The following is a 24,565-nucleotide window of genomic DNA, read 5'->3' as shown; positions in this document are numbered from 1 at the left end:
CACGACCACATTTTTCAGTAATGATTGTGACATGCAAAGGACATGATTCAGCAAGACCCTAGAGCAAGCATGTTTACATTCCCATTGATTTGAAAGGAGCTACTAAGCAACTGGGTCGAGGTAAATACTTGCCTGTGTAAAGCCAGCAATATGTTTTAAACTCTTGAATTGAAGCCTGATAAAGGGTAAGTACCGTGTTCCTTTATAAACTTGTTTTATCATCATTTTCAGGGAAAAAATTAAACTCCTTTAAGTTCACTAGGTGACTACTGGAAATAATTGCTTCAGGCTAATAGAAACCAAATAATCTTTTTTCCACATTCGCTTAGAACTCCACCAGCCACAAGCACAATGGGGGGCGGAGGGAGGAAAGTCTTACATCCCATTGTCTCCGCAGGACTCGCTCTTCCCTACTGAACATCAGTGTCGATTTTTCCGATGACAAATCTGTAAGCCAGATGGAAAGCATCTTTCTGCCAAAGATAATGTATATGTTTTGAGTGTATGGGTAAAGAAGAAAATTGTGCCACTCGCATATGGCTTGCTTGTTTTTTAAGCACTTCAGTAATCATTCCTACCTTGTAGTTTGTGGATGCCTTGCAGTACCTAAGACTAAACTGTATTAAATCCTATCTTCAAACATCTCAACAAAGTAGTATTGCTATAGGTATCTCAAAATTCTGTACAACATTTTTTATACCTTCTTTTAAAGATCAATGTCAAAAGTTCTCTAAAAAAGCTCTAGCAGTCAGCTTTTTTTGTGGGAGGTTTCTGGTGTCTGGTTTTGCTCCTCCTAGAATGTGACAAAGTGAAACTAAAGGAAAACATTTTTTGCCTCCTCTCTGAACTTATATTAACAACATGCTTTTTTCTGAAAATAGAAAAGAGTTTCAAGACCATGCAAATATTATTGCTAAGCTTTAATCCCCTGAAAATAAAGTCAGACTAAAGCAAACAAAGTCCATGGAGGAGAAGCTGGTTTTATTAGGGCATTAACTTCAGCGGCACTGTGAAACATCGTTCTGGTGTGTGTCACTATGCAAGTATCAAATAGGAAAGCATTCTCAAGCTGCTTCTTCCTGTATGATATTGAAGGAAAACTGTTTTAAAATGTAATTCTGTGAAGATTATTCCTTATCAGTATCTCAGGAACAGAATACATGTATATTCTATGTCCTCTACATGGGACATATTGGACATATTCTATGTCCTCTATGTCCAGGGCATGGCTGTCTGAGGGAGGTGCTATGTAATAACAGTCAGTGGTTAGAGACTTCAAAGGCCTGCAGTGAGAATAGTGACTGGGCAGTGAAGAGAGGTAGATAGCTTAAGTTCTACAGTTGAGCTCTTATCATGAACAGATTTGTTTTTCTTATCGATTCTTCTGTACTTCTCATTATTCAGTTACAATTCCTCCTTGGCAAATGCTGTCACAGAGGAACCATCAGGACTTGTTTAAGTACTATGTTTCCTGACTTAAAAAAAACCTCAAATAACAATTTCGTAATGTCCTAATACCGACATGACTTTTCTGGAACTGCATTGGTAATAACAGTAGGAGAAATTGGAGGAGAGAAGAAAGAGTCAAAGAGGGAAGACTACTTCAGAGGAGGAAATCTAACTTAGAATATCTCCTAGATTGAATATGTTTGGATTTGTAGTATTCCAAGACAGTTGGTCTGTTGTGAACATGAATGTCCCTATCTTGCACACACCTCACCAACAGCACAGACAACCAATGCATATTTTTTTCTGGCATCATTAAAGAGAGAGACTGGGGGGGGGACACATAGACCAAAATGCGCACACACAACCAGGAGCCTACTGTCAATCATTTCTCCTATTCTTCTATTACACCAAGGTATTTTGGTGTCATAGACCATAGGAAAATAAACAATTCCAGTTTCACCCACCCATGAGCCCCACCCCAGCACAGGTTGTTGAACACAGAAGTAGTATGCTGCTTCTCTCTGCTCTACCCAACGGGTAGACAAGTTATTATTTACATTGACAAATGTTTTCCACCTGCCTCACAGATTAGGTTCTGTTGAAGTATACACTGTCAGAAAGTGTAGTTCCCAGAAGGAACAGAATTGCTGGCCTGGTTTCCTACAACTGGAAACCAGAATGTCTGTATCTTTGGGGCCTCTGCACAGATGAGACCATAAATTTGAATCATGTTGGGAAAAAGAAGGTGGGCTCCTTTGGGTGAGATTCTTGAAAATACAAAATACTGCTTTATGAAGACTGAATCAACCCTGAAAAGGCTTCTGTGGCCAAGTTATTTTCACTATATCAGTCAGACTTCAGGAAAGCAGGCTTTCTGAGGACAAGAGAGAGCAGAGTTGTGTGTTAGCTTCATTTAGATGGCATTATAAGCCAAAATGGCTGGTGACCTTGCTGGTGGTTCCAGCCAAAGGGCTGAACATGAGCCAAAGCAAGACAGAAACCTGTGGGATACCAGGGAAAGACAGAATTGCTCTGGCTGCAATGAACAGATAGAGATGTTTTGGGGTATTTCCATTTGCCTCTGCCAAATTCTCAAAGTCTCGTTATTTCCTCCCCACTCAGCTTTCTGAACAATTGCTGGTCAGGTTGTGCTAGCATGAAGACTAACTCTCTGTCTTTTGCCCTGAGGAGATCATTGGCTTTGAGATGAATGCTGTTTCTGTGCTGTTTCACAGTGCAACACAAGTGGCATTTAAAAAAAATAAATGGAAAAAGTTGCAGTAATTTTGATCCACCCCACCCTCCCTTGCAAAAATCGCTTTTCTCTGCATTAAGGTTTTGGATTACAATTAAAACTCCCAGCAATAACCTCTGAAAAATAGCCTTCTGCTGCTTTGCTGTTCACAGTCACTGGGGTTTGTACGCTGCACACACCTCCGTGCTCAACAGTTAAAAGTTTTGTGCGGCAATTTGAAGTGTCTTCCTGTGAAAACAGCAGCTCTGGTTTTAGAACTAGAGTACTACCATAATATTGTTTTTACTAGCTCAAGGTTCAGTTTCAATATAATAATAAATAAAAGAGAACCCTGTTCAAACAGCTCCTTAAAAATACAGTAGTTTAAAAAAGAAACTGCATAGATAGCAACTATTCCTGTTGAGGGAAGTGACTATAGGCCACGCAGTCTCTCCCTCCTGTCAATGAGGAAGAGGAGAAAGAGCGAAATGACAAGAATCAGACACTGCTGTCCTGAATGATGAAGTTGGCACCCAACGTCGTGTAAGTGGACTGCTCTGTTCTGTAACGTGTGTGTGCTGCTCTCAGGAAGCGGGTGCATGCAGTAGTTTCAGGTGTGTCATAGCTAGCAGTTCATTTTCTGACTCACTGCTGCTTAGAAGCTGCATAATCAAGTCTGGTTTTGTCTAATTACTGATAGCTGTGATACTGTTAGTATCTTCTGAGATAATGGGGCCAAATTTTGTACACCTTTATTTTAGGGTAAGAAGTGTAGATTACATTAAAACTGAAGCCCCCTTGGAAAAGCAGCAATGAATTCTTGTCATTCTTATGCTATGAATTTGACACACCCTGTAATTTAAATAATGTTATCCCAGAATCACACTGTCCAAACTAAGTACTTTTCAGTCATTTGAGATAAACTTAGGTAAAACTCCATGAGCTGGTTTTGGGATGAGAATTTCCCAGAATCTGGCCTCTGCTTCACATGGGAATTTGGCAATGAGCGAGCCCAGCCCAGGTACATGTGAGCTAGGGAGCCCCAGGCAGTCTCTTTTCAAGTAACTGGCTTGCCTAAAATATTCTTATTCCAAGCTTCCTTGCAAGTTATTAGTAAGTATTGACTTTAGTTTTAGCTTCTATTTAGTTTTAAGAAACAATGTCTTGAAGCTCCTGTGTACAATTTCCTTCTTTTCATTATATATATTGATTTGCCAAAGGATATTATGTTGTGCTTCAGAAACTTATTCTCAGAATTTTAGTGAACTGGAAATTTGATAGATTACAGGCTTTCAAACTTCAGATTTCATTGCAGTTAATCCAGTGGATTTGTCTCTCATGTATTTAACATTTAATTAATAGAAAAGTAATTCTGAAAATGTGAATGAAATTACAGTGTTTACCCGGTTACAAAGACTTATACTAAACTATCTGCCAAAAATAGAGCAAGACAATTCTCTGAAGTAAGGACTGTTCAAAGTAAGGCTATGATTCAAATAACTGTGTTAAGGTACTAGGTTTAGGTAACTACATAAGTGGTCTGATAGCCAAAAGCTACTCACTTTAATATATGAACAGGGTGAAGCACCTTCATGGGTGATTTTTTTTTTTTTTTCTCCTAAGAAATAGCTAACAAACCTCAGCAGAAACTTATACTGAAAAACTATTCAGAAATTATACAGATACACTCCTCACATGGTTAGAGAAAGCCACCTGTTGGAAGCAGTTCCACAAGCAGACACATTTACTGAGAGATGGCATCATGATTAAATGAAAAAATAAATATCAGTTCACTCCCAAGACCTTGAATTTTGCCCCTACCTGTCCAAAAGGCAGTAGTATTTGTTTTCTTTTTCCATTAATTTTCAGCCTTGAATTACATCACTGTATGCTTGTGGAGCATTTTGGTATGGATTCAATAATGTTAACCTGTTATAAAGAACAGCTTTCACTGTTCAACATTTTAAGTATCCTTGAAATGCACTGCTTTACTAACAAAAGGCATGAACTCAAACTCGTATGTTTTTCTTGGAGAAGTCCACAAGAATTTCGCTAGAGGTATCATAGAGGCTTATCTGAGTTTACCCTTTGTGTATATGGGAATGAATTTTTAGTTATATTTATAAAGCGGGAGGTAAAGGATAAGAGAAGGGAAGGTTATCTGAGAGGGGTGGAAAGATGTAAATACTGTGAGTGAAATCAAGCATTTTCAAGCATAACTTTTTTTTTTTTCCCCCCAATTTCAGTATTGACAAAACTGGTATTAAGTTTGTCTCAGACTAATTTGCTTCCCCAACTTTGACAGTCCACTCATTATCTCAGCAATGTTAGTCCAACCCAACCATTACAGAAATGGCTTTATTTTCTCTCTGTTTGTTTACTGGCATTCCCACCCTTGAGTCTTCTCAGAGCTATCTCCATGCTCTAATACATGCCAAATACATCACCTGACATGTCAGCAAAGACGCATAACCACATCCCCTCTTCCACAAGCAGTCTCACTAGTCCCATGCTTGCTTGAGGCAATGCTACAAGCTTCTCTTCCTTTTCTAAAGGATAATGGGATTTATTCATCACTGTGTTACTCTACCCTTCTGCTGCTATGGCTTGCTCTCAGTGGAGTTACTACTGGTTTACAGCAACAGGCACCAAGTGAGGTTGCTAAGTCATGCAGCTGAAAAATAGCAATGAAACAGGCCTCCCCATTTCTCTGCCTCTCTTCCCAGCTCCTAGCTGGGCTATATCCACATGGCCTGTCTCTCCATGTAATTTCACTGGTATTCAGCTCTGATTTTCACATTTCTTGTCATTTCGACCATATTCTATGTGTCCCTATGCTTCATCTTTTTGTGTATCAGCTGAAGTTTACTCTCTTCTTCGTAGCTGTTTGTGCTTAAATTCACACTCATACTTGTGTCATTAAAACTGTAATTACCATCCAACTGTGCAAAGCATTTTGGGGCAGCAACATGGAAAATAAAGCTGCAGCACCTAGTAGTATTGTCAGATGGTTGTAGTTAAAGATTTGGAAATGGGAGTGTTTCCTAACGTCATTCATACTCCTCCTGGTGCCTCCTTATTTACTCTCTGTAGAAACTGGGCATTTTAACATGCTTTTACATTGTGGAATACAGGTGGAACAAATACAAAAATGTAAATTATGGGGAAAAACCCCAACAACTTCAGTACATGCCAATATTTCAAAGCCAAGGTCATATGCTTTTAACATTGATGGCACCCTGAAGGCCAGCATCCTACTGCTCCCTCTAATTCCCATTTATGTAATTATCAGGCATGGAAGGATAAACACAACTAAGCTTAAGCTAACTCTTTCCCTAAACTGTGGGCCAGTCATCGATAATTTTGATTTTGAGAGCCTTTCTGTTGATTTTAGATTTTGCTACTGGTACAGTTGATTTAAAGAGACGCAAACAAAATGACAAAACACCTGTTTCATAATTTGCTTTATTTCTGCAAACAATATCTTTGTTTGTTTTCCCTGCCAGTGCATGTTCTCGTCTCCTGTCTTCTCTGTAGGTGTCCCTTTGAGGCTTCGGATCTGTGATAAAGAAGGGATAAGGCTATACAACATCCTTGCCCATTCATTCAAGCTTAAGTTACTGAAGCATGTCCACAATAGCTCGTATGGGCTCCCCTTTCCACTGCTGAAATTTCATAGATGATCAGTCCCTCCTGAGGTATTCAAAACAAATAGCCAGTAACTTAAGGATGTCTTGGCTTCCTGATTCTGCCTGCCAATAACAGAGGAATTGCAGGAGTGTAAAATCTGTCATCTCCACTTCCACATGCAACAGAGGTGAAAGAAATGGGGAACTTCACCCCAGCTGCCTACTAAAATCCAGCTTTAGAAGAGCTCCACTTGTACTACTCAACTAAGACTAGGTCATATATAAAGACTGCCAATCATCAAACTAGTGGTTAAAAATTGGCAGGGACTGACATAAAAGATACTGACCTTCATTTTCTTACTTTAATCTGCTCATTGATTCTTTCAAATAATGTCAGGGACAGTATCATTACATTTTCCCATTCTGTTTGAGAAGAGGGCGTAAAACAAATTCCTCAGCATGTAAAGAGATTACGTTAAAGTCAATATTTCCTCTTTGGTGAGGTCGGTCAGTTTTGGAATCAATCCAACTTGCTTTCATAAGTGTAAGCCTGCAGAGGAATTTTCAGTTTACCCCACCCAGCCAGCTAACACAGCTTTGTTTAATGTTTTGAACCCTGCCTGGCTCCAGCAGAGAATATCCCATATTTATTGATACAGAGCTCTTCTATGGGTATGACCATAAGTTCTTTGTGCTCAGCAATCTCACCCCAGTCATGCGCTGAAGGAAGCAGCTGACTGGCCTTTCCCTCCCATCATGACACTTTTACTGTGTTGTCCTAAAAAAAAACCCCCAAAAAACCCCTTATAATCCTATGAGATATGTCAGTTAATCCAAAACCTATGTTCTGCTTGCTTGTTATAAGAAGTGAAAGGCTGAAGAGGAAAAGGCGTGACAGAGTAGTATAAACTATGCAGATGACAAATCGTACAATACAGCATACAGTCTGGGTCATATCCGTTGGTAGGAAGATGAGATCTTTCTGCAACCAGTGCATACAGGTGTTTTCAAGAGGAAGGAAGGGAGAAAAATAAATAAACCCAAGTCTGCAAGAGAGGAAGGAGGCTGTGACACTGCCCTCATTTTCTACTATCTTCCATTTTGAATCTTATCCTAGCCCTGCTACCAGCAAATCCTGTGTGTCTCAGATCCAGTGAAAGGGCTTTTGGCTGCTTGAGACAGGACTAGCAAGTAAGGTTTAAAACAAATAATAACAAAACAAAGGGAGACTCATTTAATAAAGTGAAGCTTGCCCAGCAAGAGTTTTCCTGTGGATAAGCTATACTAGTGTTTGCTAGCTTTGCAAAATTAACCAAAGGTCTACGAGTCATATTGGCTTTTTTCCATATTGCAGAAAAAAAGCTTTGTGTGAAACAAATACTTCAGTTGTTGCTGCAGCATCACGCCCTTTTGCTTATGTCCTTTGATGTTTATGTAACCTTAAGCCTACAGCCAATTAAAAGGTTTAAATTTTTTTTCACTAAAAATGTCAGCTTGTGTTTAAAAACAAAACCAAAAAGCCTAGCCCTTTCCCACAAAGAGACCAACTCCAAAACTCCTGAAACAAAGATCTTTAAAACCTGTATCTTGTTTTTGCAAGTTTAAAAAAAATAATGAGCTTCTGTTTAAACTAATTTCCTGTCAATATTTACACTAGTACCATATTTAAAATTACAGACTGTGTCATTGACATCAATACTTTTGCTTCAAAACCCACACATATGCCCATGCATGTATATATACTGTCCAAACAGGGGAGTATGTACATGTTGTTGTAAGAGAAGAAGGGCAAGAATTGTTTTAAAAAAGAAAACAAACAAACAAACAAAACAAACAAAAAAAACCCTCCAAAAACACAAAAAAGCTCAGATTGATTCCCCTTTTTGTCCCATCTTATGAGTAAAGAAACTTTCAAATTATACTTTCTAGTTGGTGCAAAACTAGTCAGATCTACTTTGAATTATCATTGGAATTTATACCATTGAAACCAATTAGAACTAACTAAACAAATCTGCTAAGCAAAGACTTAAACAAGATCACCCAGTTTAGCAGGAATATGAAAAAAGCATATATAGTCTCTACTAAAAGTACCATGTTTATATGCGGCCTTGGAGTTAAACAAACTCGGGCTTTAAATTCATGGCAAACAAGCCAAATAGTCCTGAGGCACTGAAATCCCCCAGAGGACATGACTGCTTGTTTCCAAGCATGAGCGTTAATCACAGAATCACTACGTGCTTGTAGCGATACTTAAGCTCACCCTGATGCTTAAATACCTTCACTTACGTCCTTGCCATAAGCAAAGTTTTTGCTGCTTCAGCATCCCATCTCAGTGCCCTCTTATATAGCCTGGGAATATCAAACCCCTATAGCAAATAGTGAAGGTACAAGTAAATCTGTACAATACAACTAACCACATAGGGTTATATAGTAAGTACATCGGTAAATTCAAAGCAGAAGAGACAACTGTCAACAGGTCATATGTTGAGATCCTGATTAGGAAATTATGTAATGAGGAAAGAAAATGTCTTCTATATGATTTCCTGATATTTCACTTCAGCAGCTCTTGTTAGTGTACTTCTGAGCAAAGCCTCCTGTAGTAAAGCTCTTTCACTCCTAAGGAATTTGGTAAAATCTCTCTGCTTGGTAAGTCGGCATCGACAATAGCTGTGCCCTGTTAGCCATTCTCTACCTCCTCGAGGTTAATTCTGCCACTTGCAGTCTCCATTAATCTCTTTAGTAAGCTGAATAATACTTGTTGGCCATTGTCAAGTAAGAAATGGCATTTCTGACTTTGATTCAGGCTCTTAGAATGAATGAAAGGCAAGGACAGAAGCTAGAAAAACATTTTAAAGAACCAGAAAGAAAACATACATGTAACGTATGCACCACAAACCCAGCTATGTTGGCATTCAAACTGCCCTAAATTCTGATTAAATCTTTGGACAAGATGATTTCAAATAAAGGAGGAAATTGATGTTTCAAGCCATCATCTTGGCTTTTTCCTGAGACATCAATATTTCAAAAGTAAGAAAATTAAGTTGGGTTCTTCAACCAAAAAAGTTGAATTTGCCAGAGACTTGTGCTTTAGGGGGTAAATTAATAGCGAGGAAAAACTTGCTTCTAAACAAACTACTTTTGTGTATACGTATATTTGTCAACCTTCTATCCCCCACATGCAATTGGGTTATTACAAGGGAGGACAGGAAGAGAAATCAGCACATGAGGTCTGTCAAACTCTGTGCAATCTCACACGTCTTCTCTTTAGGCCTGCATCTCACAACTGAAGCACAACACTATATCCTGTCTCTTCCTTTGTTGTCTTCTGCTGCTCTCTAAATGAGGGTCGGCTGAGCAAATGCATCAGGTCCATGGGGTGCTGGAAAGAGGTCATAGCACTGTACTAGAGCTGGAGATGTGCCTCTAGACAGGACCCCATCTTGAGACGAGCCCTGCTAGGAGCCACAATCTGCTTTTGCAGTATTATACCCCAAGCCCTTCTATGTTACTTGATAGGATGTATTCCCTTCCTGCAGCCCAATGTACAAGCATGTACCAAGCAGTGTTACTCAAAAAGTAAGTGCCCTGTGAAAGGAGAGAGGAAAAAAAAAGAGAGTTCTGTTTAAAAGTATAGCAATGTTCTGTTGGAAGCTTGAACAGCCAAACTGGATTTGTTGAGTCCCTTTGTGTTATCTCAAGCTATCAGCGCTCTTGCAGTGCTGGCTACCCTGCTCTGTTGTACCAGTTGCCCTGCAGCATAGAAAGTTGTTCCACATACTTTACAGGGAAGCATACTTCTCAGCTGCATGCTTTTCATAGTAATGCCCGATTTAATACTTTCTGTTCTGGGTTTCTGAAGCTGAGGTATAGAAACTCATGCTTTCTTTTCTTAAGTATTGATGTGCAGGCAGTTCTTGTACTAAAACATATGGTTAAAACTAGGGAGAAATAACCTAAGTGCAAGATACAATGTACAAACATAGGGAAAATATTCTAGATACAAACAAGCTTTTCCATGTATCAAGAGAAAGACATCAGCAGACTAACTGGGAAGGTGATAGCCTAACTCAAAATAAAAATGAGACTCTAATTTCTTAACAGGAAAGGATACTCTATCTTGTAGTGCTGGCAGGCCTACTAATGGTCCCTTCTGGCTTTAAAATACACAGATATATGTTAGAGCGTGTAAAAGCTGGAGAGGAGGACTTCTGCATAGAGAAGCCACTAATTGTAGAGAGGTGAGGGTCGGTCTCTTCTCCCAGGTAACAAGTGATAGGACGAGAGGAAATGGCCTCAAGTTCTGCCAGGAGAGGTTTAGACTGGATATTAGGAAATTTTACTTCGCTGAAAGGGTTATCAAGCCTTGGAAGGGGCTTCCTAGTGAAGTGGTGGAGTCACCATCCCTGGAAGTATTTAAAAGACGTTTGGATGAGGTGCTTAGGGACATGGTGTAGTGGTGGTCTTGGGAGTGTTAGGTTTACGGTTGGACTTGATGATCTTAAAAGTCTTTTCCAACCTATACGATTCTGTGATTCTGTAATATAGAATTTTTTTATCGGTATAGCTTGTTTGGGTGAATCTCTGGAAAGTAGCTATGTAGCATCAGTACCTCCACAATAAAGCAAAGTTGCCCTCAGAAAAGCTTTCTTGCCCACCTACCTAAAGTTTCTAAGTTTTCTCACTACAGTAAAACTAGTACAAAATCAATCAGTCCTGAAATTTTAAAGGACCTTTCTGTATTAAACATCTTCATTTCAATTCATCCATTGTAGTGCTCTTACTGGAGTTCTTGATTTTGTTTTTTTATGAGATTTTTACATTATTTGAATTTTCCTCAGACAAGCTAACAAACCCCATATGCTCTATTTTATTACCTTGTACAATTCACTCAGAATAAACTCTGAAGGAAGAAGATAAAAAAACTTCACATTTTTTACATTCTTTGCACTCAGTAGTTTTCTTTCTAGACCAGACAGCAACACAAATCAGTCACGCCTAGTTATCGACAGTGAATATTGTGGTAGGTGTCTAATGACCAATGTCAGAATCAGATCTGTATTTTATATGTTGTACAAAAATTCTGAGAGATAAAGGACCTGCTTTGAGGCAGAAATCATTCAAATCGTACAAATGATCTTGTGCAACAGTTTGGTATAGGACCTGATAATCACTTTAACAGTCCCTAAAACTTGACCTGAGCAGAGGTTGTCAAATTTTTGGACTAACATGGTTTGTATTCTAGTGATTGATTCAGTAAGATATTTGGAAAAAAAACAAGGGAAGGAATATAGATGTTATTTTTTCCCCTCAAAATAAATACTAAAGAGAGAAAAAGGTGTTGGAGGAGACTTGAAATTAGAAAGTCTGTCACTGGGATATGAAAATGATGGAAAAAAAGAGTAATTGGAAAAGTTCAGTAAAGATTCAGCATCACATACCAAAAGACTGGTGTAGCATAACACACAAAGTTGATGTGGTCTTAGGTCCAGAACTGTTTGATAGGTCTACATGTCTTTATCAGTTTGTTACATTATCTGCATTATAATGAATATTCATCTTTTCTAGAAAAGTTTACTCTGGTTTTCTTTTGTGCTGTGACTTCAGTTTTATGCTTACATGGTCTTTTGAGTCTTACAGATACCAACTTTCTTTTGGTTTCTAAACAAACACTATTAATGCTTTGCAGTTTTAGTATTTTAAACGGGTTTTGTTTTCTACTGATATGTCACCAAGCAAAAATTCACATAATTACTTTGGGAGGCTATCGGGGTAGATAACCATAGGGTAAGGCTTGGATTGAGATAGGACCACGGATAGGATTGGATTCTGGCTCTGGCAGGCCAGACTTAGGGTAGTGCTGGTGTGAATGATCTGGTTTAACAAAGGGACACGTTTAGAAAGGATTAGGTGAATTAGTTCAATTCAGTAATACAAGAGTCTAAAAGAAAAATGCATGCCTCCTTAATAAATAGGGGGGAGCTTGGTTTGCTTGTAGATTGAAGCCTGCTCTGGAAACATCAGTTATTTTTGGAGGAAAATGTGGTGAAAATTGTATGCAAATTTCTTAAAGAAAACTGAAACGGCCCAAAAGTTATTTGAAATGTTCCTACAACAGCACTTCAGCCTTTGAACATACTTTCTATAAATAACCATTACAAAATAAGCTGGTTTATTTTAAAATACTATTTGAGGTGAAGGACTCCTATATATTACGTAGGTCTTATGTTATAAACCAACTGATCCTCAGTGTTCTAGTAAAGGTTTTAATTTACAGAAGGTATTACTTTTTTGAGTTCTCTAGCTGTTATCTGCAAATCAAATGTATCGTGATGAGGGGCCTGACCCCGAAGAGGGGACATGTTTATCATCTAGATAAACAGGTTTTGCTTTTATTTCATGAGTAAGCCTGACGGCATTTTCTAGAGTTAAATAAATGGGGGGTAACGCGCATCCCGTTCTCGGAAAGGTATCTCGGTACGAAAGCCGAGCTCTACCCATGACATACCCCTTTACTCCTGAAGACCCATTCTCCCCATGCCAGCGGGAGCCCAGACAGCTCCGCGCCTGCAGACGCGGCCGCGAAGGCCCGGCCCCGACTCCGGCGGCAGGCCCGGCTCTGCGCCGAGCGCCCGGCCGTGCGCCGCCGGGGCAGCGGCCCAGGCCGCCCTCCGCCCGAGCGGCCAACGGCGCCGCCGCCCGCCCTCCCGCCGGGGCACGGGCGGCGGCTCCGCTTACCCCCCCCCCCCCACCGCCTCCCGCCCGCGGGACCGCAAGGCTCTTGGCCGGGGGCTCGCCCGGGCCCCGCGGCCGCTGCGCGACAGCCGACATCGCGGCAGCGCCTGGCGCGAGCCCTGGCTAGAGGCGATGGCGCAGGCGGCACAGCTGCCGCCGGCGCTGCCCCACGCCTGGGGCGGCCGCCCTCCTGCCCCGGGGCCGCGCCCCGCTTCCTGCCCCGGCCGCCTCCCGGCCCCCATCGCTTGAGTGATGAGCGCAAGCCGCCGCAGGGAGGGGAGGGGGGGCAGGCACTCGCTACGCCATTTTCGTAGTCTGTGGTGGAGCAGGGGAGGGGGGAGCGAAGCGGCGGGGGGCGGGGGGGGAGGAAATGGCTCCGCATTGGGTAAAGCGGGCTGCGGGGACGCGTGTGTAGTCCGATCCGCATGGTGCGTAGGGGCGAGTGTGGAGAGCGCGCCGGGGCTTGGCGTAGCCGTGGTTGGTGAATAGCGTATCGGCGGCGGCTGCAGGAGGAGGAGGAGGAGGCGCCGCGGCGGTTTGGTACCGAGCGGAGAGGGAGATGCACACGGCACTCGAGTGAGGTAGCTATAAAACCCCATTTGTTTACATTCCCTCCCCCACAACCGGCCGGCGCTGCGGTGAGGGTGGCGGCCGGCCCCGGGCTGGCGGCGGGGGCGTGGGGGGGCCGTAGGGGTTGCGGACGAGGAGAAGGAGCCGGTGACGATCGGCAGTAACGGACACCACCTTCCCCGGGATGCGGAGCGGCATGCGGGGGACACGGCGGCGCGGCCGCCTCATCACGTGGCGGCGACGAGACCCGCCGGCGGGCCTGGGGCCGCGCGGGTGGGCGAGGGGGGCCGGCGGGGGTCGGGGGGGCGGCGGTTGGGGGTGGCCGTGCCCAGTCTCCCTCCCCGAGGCGGCGGAGCACGAGGCGCCGCCGCGGCCCTGGCGCATCCCCCACCCCCTTTCTTCCGCCTCCTGCTCTTGAGTCGACCATGCGGCAGGTAAATCCTCCCCGTCCCCCTCTCCTTCAGCGAGGGGACTGGGACGTGGTGGCCGCTGCCGGGCTGTAGCTGCCCCGGCCGTTCTGGGCGGAGAGAGAAGGCGGGGGGCGGCAGGATGCGGCCGTTGGGTGGAGGGCGCCGCGGGCTCCCGCTGCGAGCTGAGAGCGCGCGAGGCCGGCGCGGCGGGCGGCCTGGCCCGGCCCGGCCCGGCCCGCTGCGGGCTGGGCTCTGCTCGGGGAGGCGTCTGTCGCCTCGCGGGTCTGCTTTGCACGTAGCGCTCCTTGCCGTCTGCTTTTCCATGTCCCTCTCGCCCCCTTCCTGCTCCGAGTGCGGCTTGGGAGTGCCCCAGCCCCGCGGAGCCGTCTCTGCGCGGCCACGTGGAGGCCGCGAGTGTAGGTGGAAGGGGGTTTCCGTTCCCGTTTCGCAGAGGGTGCTGCAAGGAAAGACGCGTACGGGAGGTGTGCGGGAGGGTGAGCTTCGGTGGTGTGTCCGGGGAGGACTCTCGTAGTATTTTGCCATATTTGTTTGGGGGCAGCGTGGTGATCGCGGATGATGAACGAGCCGCGCGATTAAATCTTGCTTGCCTTGAAGTCCCTAGTTAGCGTTAAGAGCTGCAGAAATTGTACTTGGGCTGTAACCTGCACAAAACCTTAAAGGTAAGAGAGGGTTAGGAGATCTTGGCACTGGCTGTAGCATACTGTACACAGAAATAATGAGTGAAAGGAATTGATATACTGTTCTCAGCTGTTCCTACTGCTTATGCTGCATCCTTTGGAAACATACTTAACGTTGAAACTTTGGAATAAAATCACTCTTTGAAATCTTTAGTTATCGTTGTCTTTTTTGGGGGGCTTCTGTAGGAGTGTTCGTACCTGCTAGCTGTTAAACTCTTGCCTCTGAGCAAGAGTTGCCCGAGTTAGAAATAATTCTGGTTTCTAGCACTCTGAGCACTCATGTCTTTAAGTACAATCACAATTTTTTTATTAAGATAGGATGTTATACTGTAATACTGAGGGAACCTGTGGTATGTGAAGCCTGATACAGCATTGGGAAATGCACACTGGAAGGCCTGGTTAGTTTTCAGAAATGTGGAAGCAATTGCGTCTAGTTAACAAAAGTAATTCCTGGGGTGTTCCAACTGGTATGTTCTAGTGTCCCTTAGGGTAGTAGTAACTGATGCAATGACACAAAAATAGAAAACTACTGTACAAAATAGGTATCCTATTAGGTTATGAAAGTTCTATTTTAACAGAGAAAGCACTTCGATTTTCCTTTACTTAAGAATGTGCTTTCCATTAGAAGCGTAGGGGAATAGGTATTCTGTGTGGACTGTGTGGGCTGCTTGACTCCAAGAATTACACTTACTCATGGTTACTTCTGAGGCTAATACTCTGGTATGATAATGGAAGAAAATTACGTGAAAAAGTTATGTGGTTCCTGAGAACATTGAGTCCAGTGTGACTGTAGACTTTCCTAACTAGAATTTTGTTCTAAAACAACTGTTAAAATAGAATTGGTGGTATTGTCCTGCAGCGCTTCTTTTTAAACTGTTTTAACACTTACATACTTTTGAGGCAAAAAAGGATGTAACCGTGTAATCTACTTCCAAAAGAGAGTAAGGTGTGTATGTAGACTGTGAATTAATTGTGTTTTATGAGATTAATGGTGGCAGTCCCATATGGGAATGTGCCTTAGTGTCCACAGAAGGTGGATATAGAAGGATTGTACACAACTGCCTATCTGGAATAGGCAACATGAAAGGAGATTCTGCCTACGTAAAAAAAATTCTCCAAAACTATGAGGTTTGTTTTAATTAATATTCCTTGCTTTCATGTAGGTCTTTGTACTTTCCAGGTTGGCTTAAATAAAAAACAGGTACTAAGTTTGGAGTATGTATCCAAACAGTCATAAAGTGTGCAATTACAGAAAAGTTGTGGTTTAAAATGGTGCAAATATGCTCACAAGCTTAGCTGTCTTAACATTTGTTTATCCCATTTAAAAAAAAAAAAGTGAAATTGGATCATCAGGGTAATTCAGGCATGTTCCAGAAAGTCCGCTTTACATGAAAAAGCACGGATCCTGGTGCTGACCTTCGTCTACTACAGTGCTTGGAAATACTCCTTTTTAATTGGTGATCTCACATTAAGATTTATGTGACATCGTAACAATAACCATCTTCTAGAGTTGTATCGTGAAAAGTCAGCAGGAGAGTATTGAGTGCATGTGGTACTTAGGCGTTATATGTTAATAAACCATTCCTTTTGAATATTCAGTAGGAAACCTTGGTAAGATGCATACTTCTTGTGTAGTTGACTTGCATAAATAAGATAAATGTATGCACATGGAAAAATGAATATATCCAAACCTGGCATAGATTTACTTTGTGGTCTTCACTAAGTCAAGCAACTGTGATTTAGGTACTTTATTCATAATACATTTTCTGCAAAGCAAGGGCTGATTCAAGTAGGTAGAAACTTCATGTAGTGCCCAGATCACATGGACTTCAAGCTTGGGTGTGTATAGACCCAAAGGAAGTATGTTTGGACTTGTTTGCTTTGGCTGTGCAGTTTTAATGTTGTTTGATCATGATTGTGCCTATTGTAATAGCTTTGTTATTCCTGCCTCTGTCACAGTTTTTACAGAAGTCAAAGTTTATTTGAACATGTGACGGGCATTTGATAAATCAGTCTGGATATGGAAACAGTTACGTGTTTTCATCAGATGGAATTACTGAACTAAAATTACACAAGCTACTTAAAAGCTAAACACGATGAAAGTTTTCCTGTAAGTTAAGATTCAGTCCTTAACTGTGGTGAAACTTAGTGGGAAGATCGTGGCATCTTCACAAACCATTCTACAGAATCGGGGATGGACAGACATAACTGCATGTTTCAACAATGAAAATGATACCAGAACAAGAAAACCTCATTCCATTTTCTTCACAGTCTGACTATGAACTGTCAGAACATTTGCTATTCTATAGCATGTTTTCAGAATTGTCAAATGAACATACCCTGACTTTTTTCTTAATGCATTTTAAAATGTCAGTAGAAGTTTCAAAGAAGGAAAGCTTAATCACAGTTCTGCTCCTGTGTAAGAATGCTTTTCACAGAACTGAGCTTTAGGTGCCCGGAGAGTTCTGTGAATACTAAGAATTTATGCCCTTCAGGAAGCAATTTCTGTTCTAATGTGAAGAAAATCAGTATAACTTCCTGTTTTTCTGTGGGAGTCCAACTTAATTTAGAGAGCAATTATTTAAAACAATTTTATCATATGAAAAGTATTCATCTTTGGGGGTGGGCTACTGAAGTTATCTTACATGAGAACTAGTAATTTTAGCTTGCTGATAAAGGCTTGAAGTAATACCTGGTGCAGAAATAATTTAGATTATTTTTAGGTCATTCTTAAATTGCAACTGAGATATTATTTGAAATATATCTAATAATGTCTGGTAAGGAAATGTGTACCCATTGGACAAAGCTAATAAAAACAAATTTTGTTTTTAAGTTTCAAAAACTGATTGAAATGCTGGAACCATGTCCTGCCTGCATTGTAATCTCCTAAAGGAAAGAAAGGTATGCGCTACATCAGTCCACCTGTTCATAATATTTTATGTGCTATTGCATCAGTGCCATTTCCTCAGTTTTTTTGATGTAATAGAAAGTAAAGAAGTTTAAAAATAATTGTTTGAAGTCACTTGTGTTTTGTTACCTCTTGTGATAATCCAAACCCTGTACAGGTTTTAATCCCCAAAAAGCTGGAAGCCAGCATAAAAGACTGGGAAGATGATGGTTTCCTGATGTCGGTCTCAAAAGCTTATGAGAAGAAGGGATGTTGAAATTATATGTAGGGTGTTGTACCCATGCTGGGGGACACCGTTCATTACACTGGAAATGTTTTCATCTTCTAGGTGTCACGTTGTGCTGCCTCATCTTCTCTATTTCCATTTTCTGACTTCTTTGTTGCTGCAGAGGAGGAATGACTCAGCTGTTGACTTTTCTCTCTCAGCTGCTGATGACCTAGGAGTTTCATTCTCATCTGGCTATCACCTTTTCTATAGCTTGCTGCTTGCCAAAGCAGTAGGATGAGAGTGAAGAAAATCTGCTGGTTTTACTAATGCAAAATTAGACTGCTACTGAAACAGATGGACCTATTACAGATTTATACTGCATTGTCTATTGGAGAGCTGAATGTGTGTCTGAATATGGGTATATCTGTCAGTTACTGCTGCTCTGTGAACAACATGAACAGAGTAAGAAATATTCCTGAACAGAGCTTGAACATCAGCAAAATGAACCTAGCAAGCTGTGGATCAGTTTGCTTCTGTTTATTCGGGTTTGGTTGGGTTTGGTTTTTTTTTGTTTTTTTTGAAGAGCAGTCCTAAGAGAAATCTCGTTTTCACTTGTGAGGAATGTATCTGTAGTCTTATGATGAAGTTTGCTATAGAAACCTCCCCCTCTTTTTCTTCTGTGTTGACAGTCACATCATCTCGGTATTAAAGTATCAAGTATGTACAAAATGTGGAATATTAACTAGGGAGGAGTTAAGAGCTCTGTAGCTTCTGAACTGTTTCTGTACAGAAAATTGTATTCTGTAAGCATTCGATTTGGTGCTTTTGTAGTAATTGATATTAGATAGCTAAATCAATCTAGAATTGAGATAGTCTGCATAGTACTAGAAGTTAATGAGTAACTCTGATCATGTCTGAAACTCATTAATCAGATGAAGTCCTTTAAAAGTATTCCTGTGGTTAGTCTTTTTGTAAGATAAAATGCATACGTGAGATAAAAAATGCTTCAGATTAAGAGTGTACAAAGGAAGTTTTATGCAAGATGCAGGATTTGCATAAAATTATACTCCTCAACAGAGACTTTGTGCAGTGTTTCTGCGTGTATGTTATAAATGCTTTAGAAATAGTTTCCAGTCACCGCTCCTAGTAAAGACCACTATAATAAAACATGATTCCAGATAGGTGCTGTCATACAGTTTATATTTAAAGATAGATATCTCAAGATTACCTGACTTGTACCACATTCATAAAGTGATTTTTGTGCATTTTTATTACAGCTGAATTTTTATTACTGCAGTGTGATGATTATTAATGGAATGGACAAAAATAATACCTTGAATGCTGAAGGATAACTGTAAATGATAATTGATTTACAGCTGGTGATCGGATGTCTATAAATAGTTCCTCTTTTAACCAAGCTAATTGATGAGTGTGCAGCCATACTTAGGTTGGAGTATCAAAGCAAAACAAAGGAAAAATATATGTAACCTCCAAGATAGTCTCCTCGATTAGGTGTTACTCAATGTGATTCTTGATGTGGATTTTTTTTGAGTAGTATTTATATCTTTGTTAATATTGATTTGCATTTTAAGTGGGACTGAGTAGCACTGTATCCCAGGATGACTGGTTCTAAGGTTGTTCATGATAATAACCATATGTCATTTGTACAACTGAAAGTTGAGTTTAACTCACCTTGCACAACTGAGTGTTTCCTATAAGGGGGAATAGTGAGCAGGTATGCATCTAAGTCTGACTAAGTCTTATTTTGCCACTCTAGGCACTACTTCATTCAGTCCAGAACAGCTTCTTTACTGTTAAGTGGAATATCGTGCTCTGTGTTTTAACTGATGATTATATTACTTCTCAAGGCTCTATGGAATTTCTGTAATCCACTCCTGTAAAGAAACCTCTTTTCATCAGGGCTCCACTACCTTGATAAGTACTCTCACTCCATGAAATGCAAACAGTATCATTTAGGCCATATTTATTGGCTAGTTCTGTTTGCAGAACATAGAAGCATTTTACTTATTGCTGACCTGAATGTCTGTCTATAGAAGACAATATCTCAGCCTAAAAGTACAATTCTAAATTGTGCTAGCTTACGTTAAAACTTAAGAAATACACCACTTGGCTTGCAGTCCAACTAATGTGGTAACCGGGCATTGCTACATTTTTATGCTAAAAATAAAATATTCACATTTATTTGATGTCTGATATGATACATAAACAGGATAGCATTTCCATTATTCCTGTTCTGAAGTGCATATTGAGGCAACTGTCTAGCAGAGGCATTGTGTTATATTAACAGTGCTTGAATTGTCCAGTTGCTCTCAAGACTTGTACCATATATTCAGTAAATATACAGTAGTTGCCAACAGGATATATATGCAAAATTTAGCTTTTTATTGTAAAATTCCCATAGCTAATTTCTTAATGCTTGTAATATATTCTAGACTTTTATTTTGTTTGCATGTTATCAAAGAAAAACAGCCTAAATTGCCTCCCATGCTAAAACTCATTTTTTACACAGTTACTGTCTTTGTACTACAGGTAAGAGATTGAGTTTTGTAAAGCATGTAGTCTAAATTTATGCATCTGCATCTTGCAAAATAAGGTATGGAGTCCCAGCAGAAGTTCATTTTTAGTGGCTCTGGGCAAAAATTGTCATGCAGGCTATTGCTAACTATGTGTGTTCAATAGTAGGGAGAAGAATGTGAGGGTTTTATGCTGAGTCTTGAATGGATTACAATGAGATGTTTAAATAAGAATGCAGCAACTATAGCAAATTATTATTACTTACTTCTGTTTTCTATGTATCAAACTTTGTGGTTCAAATTAATTGCAGTAAACAGTTATGCTAGGTGATGTAAAAATACTTCCACTGTCTTTGAAGACCAAACTTTGTTTTGTATTCCCCATAGAAACTGCTGTTTTGTCAGTGCTAAGTGGCTGCATTTGTCTAATGAAAGAGTGTATTATTATGGTACTTTTCAGCCTTTGATGCATAGGAACACCTCTCATAATTTAACTGTAGTATAGTTTAAGCCAAGAACCCCTTAAAAATGTATGGATTTAAGATTTTAATGGGTTTTTTTGTTAATTGGACTATGGACAAATCAAAGTGGTGTTTTGGAATAAGAAAACATACTGTTGTTGAGTTCTTAAAATAGTAATAAAATTGAAAAAGGCAAATTGTCACTTCTTTAGGGAAAATTCTGAGAGTTTCTACAAATAAATTCATTTACTGGAATTTTCTCTCTTACTGTAGCTTAATTGTTAACAATAAATTCAGAATGTGGACAGGAAAGGCGAAGGATTAATTACATTTCATAAACCAAATATTCCCGAAGTGAAACATTGAGAGGAGTACATTGTTCTTCAAATAAAAGGAATGTATTTTAACGATGAAAAAATACATTTTTTGCTGAATTTTTGCCCATATCTTATCAAATATGTCATGCAGTGGTTCCAAGCAGTGATTGAATAATAGTGAAGTACTGAAATTATACCTCATGTGCTGTGCTGTTTTCTGTTCTGTACATGCAGTTATGGTTTGCTTTGGTTTTATGTTTCTTGACAATAAGTAAAGCGTGATCCTTAACATTTCTACCTCACAGTCCTATTACCAGTAATATACTTTTTCAATGTTACATTTACATTATAAAAGTTAAAGCTGAATACTAGAAAGTACATGTAGTTTAATCAGAAATTTATAAATAGTGAACTTGGCTTATCGGACAGGAAAATACTTTTTAGTATTTTTGCTTATTTGTTGTGCTTTGCTTTGAGGATACAGTTATGTTGGCCAAAGATAAGATACATTGTTAGCCTTGCCAAATTTCTAAAAAAAGGTATTTCAACCTTTATTATTCAGGCATCAAGTTATGAGATTTCCCTCTGATCAGGGACTGTGGTGTAGCATTAGCTATATATGGATGCCAAATATAGGTTTGAGTGCCAAATAGTTAACTTATTTATTGAAGTATTTCAACTTCTTAACCTGGCAATGAGGTGACCTGCTAGGAGACGGCATATTATTCTAGTGACTAAATACCATAAAAACTTCAATGACTATGAAGAGGATCAGAGGACTCACAAGAAACTGTTGTGCATCTAGAAATAAGAAAGGTAAAGCCTCAGACTCTTTTTAACAGCCCACAAATGTTTAGGTATCTTCAGCTGTGGGTCATAGGAATCAAAAGTTTGTCTGTTCTCAGGATTAAAATCTCATACTGTTTATGTTTAATGATATTTTAAACTGAGCTATTTTAGATGTTAAAAACAAAATACATTTGTAGGTGTAGATGGACTGTAACTGTCTTAATTCTTAACTGGTTCTTCCAGTAGATTTTATTTTGCTGATGTGTAGCAGTTTGATAGATTTCTGTCAGTTTACCCTGGTGGTTTAAGCCATCTTCTACCACAAGTCTGTTTTGTAGTCTGTTAGTTAAACACGTAATTTGAAACACAGTAGTTTTAATTGGCTTGATTTTGTAGAAAAGATCTGCAACCCTGATCACATAATGCCTTTATTTTGGATAGCTTTAATATGATCACAGTCAAGTATTTTGTAATATGACTATGATGTGCTCAGCAGACTCTGGAAGGGGGTGATGTACTGTCAATTACCGTAGCAAGAGGAGAGGGAAGGAGGGAGGATATTTTTAATAGAAACTGTTGACTCCACTGTCCGTGGAATAATAAAGCATTTGTTACAGAAAGTCATGTTTACATTTTGTGAATCTTAAAAATTTTTCAAGTTGAACCTGTGAAATAATGGTCACAACCTACTATTGACCCTTTGATCTTAGAGTCCAGTTTTCATTTGGTTTCAGCTATCGCTGCCAAAGAGCGTAAAACATCTTTCTGAGAGAAATTTGATAACCCATAATTTCAGTGGTAGGCTGCCAAACCATTTCTGTTTGTCAAAAAGAGAAAACCTACAAATATTTTACACCACCTTTTGTGGAATGTGCCTCTTGATTAGTCAGGATGGTCTTGTTCTTCCAAAATACTGGGTTTGTTTTGAGATGCACTTATCACTTGTGTTAAAGGTTCGAGATGGCAAGTAGCTCCTTTTTTTTTTTAAACTGTTACTTGTACCATAGGTTGACAGTAGAAACAATTTTAAATTTTAATACTGAAAAAATCACAAGAGGTTGGTTCACTTGCTTATTAACTAACTATTAACAGGTTTCAGGTAATTGGGAGGATGTATCAAAGTAGTGGGTTCCTGATAAAAAGTGTTCTTTCTTTACAGAAATGGATTATAGAAATTACACAGAGACTTGAGAAGTAATAGAATCATGTAAAATAAAGAAAGCCCCAATAGCAAGGGAAAACAATAATCAATGAAGATGAAAGATGTCAATGATCCAAGGAGTGACACAGGAAAAATTAATGTCCTAGTGATCCCACTGCGAAGGATGGTGACCACAATAGTATTGAATCAAATCAGGAGTTAGTCCAGAAAATCCTTATAACTAAAATTATAATGAAAGGAAGAAGACATGGTGACACTCAAGGAAAATGATAGGGGAGTAGCTATATTTCAGGAGAGGTACTAGAAGAAGAATGTCCCGAATTATAGTTACTGTAAAAGCCAGGAACTGGTATTAGATCAAATTATAATGCTACACAACATAGTCTAGGTTAGGTATATTGAATTTTTATGTAGTTTTAGAAAAACTGGTAACACAGTCTCACTTTCCATAGTATCTGTCCTTGCTTGTCTGCTGTTAGAATGTACCTCCACTTGCAAGGTGGTGGACACAGAGAAGTACATATACATAACAGTATTTTTAAGATTTCAGTTTTAGCCCATGCATATTTTTGATTTGATTGGCTAAGAAGACATCTCTGCTTGCATTTTAGATTAAGGCTCCAAGGATTCTGCTTCCTTTCCTGTTTTCTGTCTCTAATCTTGCAGTAAGAGTAATATTGGGTATTAAATACTACATTTTCATTCATTCGTTTTAAAGTTGTGTCCCTTTAAAGTTGCTTTAATACCTTGTTAAGCAAGGTTAGTAGTTCATGGTGAGTGATTTTTGAAGCCAGTCAGTATTTATATCAGTTTAAATGGTTGCCTCGATCATCACACAGACTTGTAATGGGTAGCCATGTAGATCCTAACAATAATCTTGGCTAAAATAAATAAGAGCTAGGCAATGTCATGACTTCTGTTGAGGTCTTACTTGGAATGTGATGGAAATTACACATTTGGTTCAGCTGGGCATTTTCTTGGTGGATCTGCCTGTTGAAATGTGTACGACTATTTTATGTCACATGTCAGACTGGTTAAGTGTTACTTCTGAATCTGCCGAGATGTCTTTATGAACACTTTTGTCTCCCACAATTATTGAACAAAAACAGCTTTGGGAGCCCACTAACTCAAGACGTGAGTGGTTCCAGCAGTTTCCTGTTGTCTTCCAAATTTTCTTTACACCTATAGGAAAAGAAGGCTGTGTTCTTGCCTAAGAAGAGTAGTAGTTCTCTTGGTTTGTACTCTGACAGAATGAATTTGCTGAGAAGAATTTGAATGGCCTGTTGACAGGGGACCTTACAAAAGTCTGTGACGGTGGTTCATTAATTAAATCTCCTATTTAAAAATACAGATTTGAAACAATGGTATGTGTTGTCAAGTAAAAACTTTGCAACCTCTAAATTCTAGAAATGGACTTTAATAATAATCATAATCTGCCAGGCACTAATTTGGCATAGCATATGT

The 24,565-nt window shown here is 39.9% G+C and overlaps 1 protein-coding gene across 6 annotated transcripts in view; it reads left to right on the top strand.

The window, feature by feature from the left end:
* The first annotated feature begins 42 nt into the window (after positions 1 to 42).
* SLC39A10 (solute carrier family 39 member 10) overlaps positions 43 to 24,565 on the top strand; it is a 56,750-nt gene continuing 32,227 nt past the window's right edge. For 2 of the 6 annotated variants that reach the window (XM_072875284.1, XM_072875283.1), the window contains exons 1-2: positions 69 to 185; positions 17,556 to 17,623. In XM_072875284.1, the coding sequence (XP_072731385.1) occupies positions 17,585 to 17,623 (39 nt within the window). In that variant the 5' untranslated portion in view covers positions 69 to 185; positions 17,556 to 17,584. Of the gene's footprint in view, positions 186 to 13,478; positions 13,626 to 17,555; positions 17,624 to 24,565 lie in introns of those variants that run through there. The other 4 variants (XM_072875290.1, XM_072875286.1, XM_072875289.1 and 1 more) reach the window with 4 other exon arrangements.

This window comes from Ciconia boyciana, chromosome 10, assembly GCF_034638445.1.
Source record: "Ciconia boyciana chromosome 10, ASM3463844v1, whole genome shotgun sequence".
Taxonomy (NCBI): domain Eukaryota; kingdom Metazoa; phylum Chordata; class Aves; order Ciconiiformes; family Ciconiidae; genus Ciconia; species Ciconia boyciana.
This window is presented reverse-complemented; position numbering and strand designations above follow the sequence as displayed.